This window comes from Seriola dumerili, unplaced genomic scaffold (genome assembly GCF_002260705.1).
Source record: "Seriola dumerili isolate Sdu_G_001 unplaced genomic scaffold, Sdu_1.0 BDQW01000011.1, whole genome shotgun sequence".
Lineage (NCBI taxonomy): Eukaryota > Metazoa > Chordata > Actinopteri > Carangiformes > Carangidae > Seriola > Seriola dumerili.
Window position 1 is genome coordinate 2506734 of NW_019174266.1, and position 5782 is coordinate 2512515.

Genomic DNA, 5782 nt, shown 5'->3' on the forward strand with positions numbered 1-5782 from the left:
AAAAGGGAAAAAATAGTCTCTAATATGACCTGATCACTATGGAAGATACTTTATCAAGGCGATTTATAGTATAAGATGTTATTTGTCTAATTCAGCTTTTTTTTTCTTTTCCCTGAAAGAAAAACTAGTCTTCACTTTAAAAAAAGGATGTAAAATATAAGGACTTCTCTATAGACTATCTCCTAGCTGAAATTATCATATTTGTGTACCCACAGCCAGTTTTTGTTTTTTTAAGGGAATAAATTTAATTCTATTTGAACACTTAAGTCACAACCTGAAATTTACCTTAACTTTTTTTAACTGTCTTGGTCTAACAGGACTTTTTCAGAGCTGGCATGTGGAAAAGTACAGGTGTTACTAATAACATTAAGGATGGCTCCATTATGTTCAAGTGTGTGTGACTGCATGCACAAGCAAAGCTACTCAAATGTAATTAATTTTTATCATTTACACTTGTGCTTTTCATACTGTGACATGTCAGAATTATCAGAGACCATCATCATGTTTTACATGTTAAATACCGTACCAGACAGCATGATGTCCACAACACAAGTGCTGTTTGTTTTCCATTTATTTAGGGAAAAAATACCTATATCAGTAAATTTAACAGCATCATGAGTAACCTTTTTCCATTTTGCAGTAGCATAGGTCTGTAGAAATGGACCTTTAATCTTATTACCTAGTCTCAAGAAAACCCACTGGAGAAAGACTCCAAGTCATTTAGACCTTAGCACAATGTGTGTAACCACATTTAGTCACAAGGGGGGGCTGCTAGATCAAGCAGAGAAAATGCAAGTTTATTTGAATATCATCTCTCAAACACAAAGGCAATGTGAAGTGCTTTACTTAGAGCAATGACATACATCAAAACAAAAATAATGGGTACATAAAATTAAGGTAGAAAATTGAAAACAAATAAAAGAAAAACTCCTTCTTTTTCATTAAACACGTGTTCACATCATATTCTGATATTTGACATTATTACCACATTTATAGTTTGGTAAGTAGATGATTTTGTCTTGTTAATTAACCCAACAAAAATAAATGAAGAATAAACAAATGAATAAGGGATCATATGTTCAAATTCATCATTGCTGTTATTAATCATCTACATTCCAGTTAAGGCCTCTAACTGGTAACTTAGATTGTAGGACCACAGTGTGGCTTCAGACACATGTAGACAAAATTCAGTATCAACAAAGCTTATTCAAAATTGTTCCATTGCTGTTATCATAAAAACTCATAAAATAAATGGCGTCTGCATGTTAAAGAATCTAAAATTAAAAAATATAAATTGTACAGGTGTAGTATAGATATAGTCATCAGATATTCTTTATATTATCTTTTTTATATTCGATATTTTAATCTAGAGCAGAATAAACACAAGGATTTATGATAAGGCAGTGGTTCAATCTGTTGTCTCAGAGCACAAATGGTGAACATGAAAAAGCCTGGCAATAGTTTCCTGATGAAAATATTACAATGTTAATAAAGACCAGAGAAAAAGAAACCCATATATAATTTCAAGATTAAATATTTTGCTTCACAGGTTGAAAAACAGTCAAGTGCTTTCACAGAAACACCCTTTGGTTTCCTGAGAGTAGAAAAACTCACAAATAAATAAAGTTCTGTGAAACTCCTGATGATGATGTGATGAGTGTTTGCAGTATGTAGTCATCTCCGTATATCTGCCGAGAAGAGAAAATTAGTTTGGTGCTATAGGTCACTCAGAGGGTCACAGTGAAATTACTAAAAGAATTAATTTTGCACAGGTACAGTTTTAGAGCAAAAGGAATATGATTTAATGAATTTTCCATTCTTTTGGGGAGTTCATCTTCTAAATCTTTACTACAGCCATTTGAATGCTGCGCCAGAACATGAATTCGGATCATGATATGTTTTCTTGAAATGAAAGCTAGAATCTTTTGTTGTGGCAGCTGCTTAAAAGTGATCAGAAAATTTTTAGATCTGACTTTAAATTGAGGCCCAGAATTTACTAACCAACAATTTTAAGAGTTTAAGTTATGGAAATTAAATAAATATACTTATCGGTCATGAATAATGTTTATTTGTTCTGTTTGTATGTAGTCTAAGAGTGCAAGCTGTCATTTAAATCTCTTAAGCATACAGGACTAGGGCATTAACATTAAGATGGAGACAGCATCTTGTGTCTAATTTAAACAGTATACATGGATAATATTTTTCTTACCTCTGTCTATTTCCTGCTCTCTCTTATTTCCCTGTCCTCTTTCCCAGACTGGTGATGTCTTTGTTCTCCAGGATCTCCATCTTCTGCTCAGGTTGAAGCAGAGTGTTTGACACCATCGCTTTTGCCACCGCTTGGATTGGGATGGCCATGGACGTAGAATACACAGCAGAAAAGGCACCAAAGAACTTCCTGGCCAGCCACTCGCCAGGCCGACTCTCCTGCCTGTCCACCAACAAAACGCTGTTGGAGAAAAAGGTATTGATGATTTTGAGATTGTGTCGAGTTGTTTAATTGTAAACAAGCAGTTCATAGACTAGATTTGAAATCTTTTTTTTTTTTTTTTTTTTCTCCACTGGGGTGATTAACAATATTGATTCTCAATATGTCACACTAGAATGGGGAACTTGTGCAGAGTAGTACAATTAACACTTTGTGTCATGTAAAAGGGTGAAATCACATGTTGTATGGTCTGCACCACACTGACTTTGTTGTATTGAATTTGGTACATTAAAATTTCCTACCACACTATTATGTTTCATGCATGGTTTTAAACAAAAGTCACATGGTGTCACAAGTGCCCTGTTTACTGAATGATGTTTTGGTAACCTGTCAAAGTGCCAGATTTTTAGAAATTGCAAGAGAATGCATATATCTGCAAATATTTGGTACTGACCCAGTCATTTTACACAATACTTGTACATGTTGTACATAATGTATTTATGTATATTTTGGTTTTGGTACAGTTTTCCTTAGCTTAAATGGTGAATATTGGTGTCTGTTTCACAAAAGTACTGAATTGAGTAAATGAGATCACGCACCCTGGTCTGTAAATGGCATATCTGTCAAAACCCAGCGCCTCAATATCTGCTTCCACTTGTCCCTGGAAGAAAAATCCATTCATGTTGGTCTGTCAGTGATTGTTTTATGTCATTGTTTATTGAAAGACACACAGAGAAGCTTTAGTTGAGAGAAAAAAAAAGACTGAAGTGTGTGGAATGCAGTAGAATGAGGGAAATAAAGTACCTTGACTTTGAGGTAGAGGAAGTTGCTGTTTTTATCAGCTCCTCTGGAGGACTCCAGGTGGAACTGTGTGCAGCCTCCTGCTTTGGCGAGCTCAGCTGATTTTAGAACATAGTCATGATCAACACGGATGAATCCTTCCTGAAATAAAAGAGAGAAGTAATAGAAAATATATTAATTTATTTTGACATTTTGATGACAGCTTACCTCCAGTAGTAAATTCAAATCTTTATATTACAATAAGTAAAGTAGCAGATTAGAACAAAGTATCAATGAAATCATGATTGAATAAGAAATGTATCATAGTTATGGCTGGACATTAATTCAAAAATATTGCTTGCTGTCTTTCTGTATAATATTGTGATAAAGTGATCATATTGCAATATCTCAACAAGTTACAAACGTTTGTCACAATCATGACACATTTGACTAAATGAGGCAAATGAGTTCAACATTTTACCTTGTGATTTTTGAATTCCCTCAAATAACATCACTCTTGAAGCAACACTTATTAGTTTTTTTCTCTCCATACTGCCAGACACTTGAATAACACAGCTACTTTGTATTGATTTATGGACTGACAATAAAATATGCTGCAGTAACAATTGCTCATTCAAAATAAAGCATGTGCACAAGTATGTATATACTCAAATATTATTGCCCAACCTGGATTTTGGAGGGTAATGCTATATTGATATTTGAGTGACCAGTTTTTTTTTATGTAAACATGTAATATAGATAGGCATTTTTGATTAGAATCCATTTTTAAAGAGTTGTGACAAACATGTTGAGAGCAGGACATTTTACAGTTGACAGTACTTGTCCTGGCTCTCATGAACAAACTATGTAATAGCTTTGTTGTTTCTAAATAACCTCAAACTCAATCTTTAGCATTCTGTCCTACAATTACTGTTACTTACTGGCCTTTATAGTGGAAATGTTAGTTTTGCAATGAAATTGCTTAGTCATTGTTTCAGCCCAGATTGCTTAGTTATGCTATTGACCAATAAACCCATCGCACCTCAAGAGATAAACAATGCAACACTAAAATCTTAATGAATTCACTAGTGAAGTGCTCGCACTTGATTTAGTAAGTTTAACTTACAACCCCTGCTTTTGCTCTGGTTGTTCCCAGACAGCAATAGCCCACATCATGGCCCTGGAAGGCAACAGCATGATCATCAAGCTTCTCAAAGTCCACCACCTCTTGTACCTGGAGGCACAGAAAACACAGTGTCAAGCAAAATGTAACACTCAACATGATGAATCTTTGATAATGGAGTTTCTTATTGAAATAAAAAGCTGTCAAGTGACCAGAGCATCAGTCCACTAACCAGGTTTTCATATGCTTTGCCCTCAAAGGTGAGCTGTCTCCTTCCAATGAGGGTAATCTTGGAGAAGACGTTGCGCTCCAGCAGCTCTTGAAGCAACACCTTGCCCGTTTCCCCAGAAGCACCGAGGATGAAACAGCTTTTATTTTGCTGCTTGAAGTTTTCCTCCAGGGTCTTCATGTCATCAGCCATGCTGTGTGCCACAACAAATCGACCACTCTGTCAGCAACGTGCATGAGTGCAGGACAGGTAATATTAAAATTAAACAAACTGTCATGTGTTTTATGCAGGTGATGTGTGCAAATGTGAAACAAGCTGTGTGAACACTGTTTATCATCTTGATAGACGGCAATAATCAAGTGTAAAAAATATATATTAAAAACTGGGATGTAGAGGATGCAGTTTGTGACGAATTTATTAGATGATGCAAACAATCCATAAACCAGTCCTAGTTGTGTTTTACATGGTGAGTACATTTGCCCAACAGAAAGGGAACTTCAAATTGACAGATTTCTTAGAGGAGTTTGGTTTGACGGTCACTATATGATTACACAAGGAGACACGGAGGAACGTTCCTCGGTTAAATCAATGTTTGTTCTCTATGATGTTTACACTGGTGGTCCACATGTCTGGGACCATTATAGCTCTTCGCTTAATTATTAGCTTAATTATATTCGCATTTACGTTACGTGTATCTTGAGTTTTATATAGCGGCTACATTCATTCATGAATGCTAACAGAGACCCCCGCTATACGTTACCTGGTGTATTTACCCGGAACAGAGTCGTCGAAATAATTCAAAACCGCCGCAATGACAATAACTATGAGAGTTAAGAACCCGGTTGCTTTTCCAAGGGAGGTGACCAACAGTTTCATAACAGGCATTGCCAAGAGCAACGATTAAATTGCTGGAGCACTTCCTGGTTGCTTCATGTTTACGGACGGTGCTGTCCTCCCGCTTGCCTTGATAGGCTGAGGGAAAAACGGATATTATCGTCACCGTCGCATGTGTCTTGGTGGAGGGTACGGGTTCACTGCAAGAATGTTAATCATATGTTTTATTTCTTGGGTATGATATTTTAGTGCACCCCATAGAAAGTGGGAGAAGCTCGAAATTTCACGTGCTCCGTTCCCATCCTCATTTTCCACAATAGACAGCGCGGCGGACAGCGCATGCGCACTTGCATTTTGAAAGTCCCCACGAAGAAAAGTTTCAATATCC

The 5782-nt window shown here is 36.2% G+C and overlaps 1 protein-coding gene across 4 annotated transcripts; it reads right to left on the reverse strand.

Annotated features, from left to right (window-relative positions):
• Positions 1-776: 776 nt before the first annotated feature.
• htatip2 (HIV-1 Tat interactive protein 2) lies at positions 777-5509 on the reverse strand. Of its 4 annotated transcripts, none has more exons than XM_022748716.1 (7): positions 5321-5509; positions 4564-4753; positions 4335-4442; positions 3233-3370; positions 3028-3089; positions 2210-2449; positions 777-1688 (listed from the first exon to the last, which is right to left on the reverse strand). In XM_022748716.1, exons 1-6 carry the CDS (start codon positions 5443-5445, stop codon positions 2233-2235), a joined length of 840 nt encoding a protein of 279 aa, XP_022604437.1. In that variant the 5' UTR covers positions 5446-5509; the 3' UTR covers positions 777-1688; positions 2210-2232. The 4 variants fall into 4 exon arrangements, with proteins under 4 accessions (XP_022604437.1, XP_022604445.1, XP_022604453.1 ...); XM_022748724.1 differs by having other exon boundaries at positions 777-1691; XM_022748732.1 differs by having other exon boundaries at positions 5334-5410.
• Positions 5510-5782: the final 273 nt, after the last annotated feature.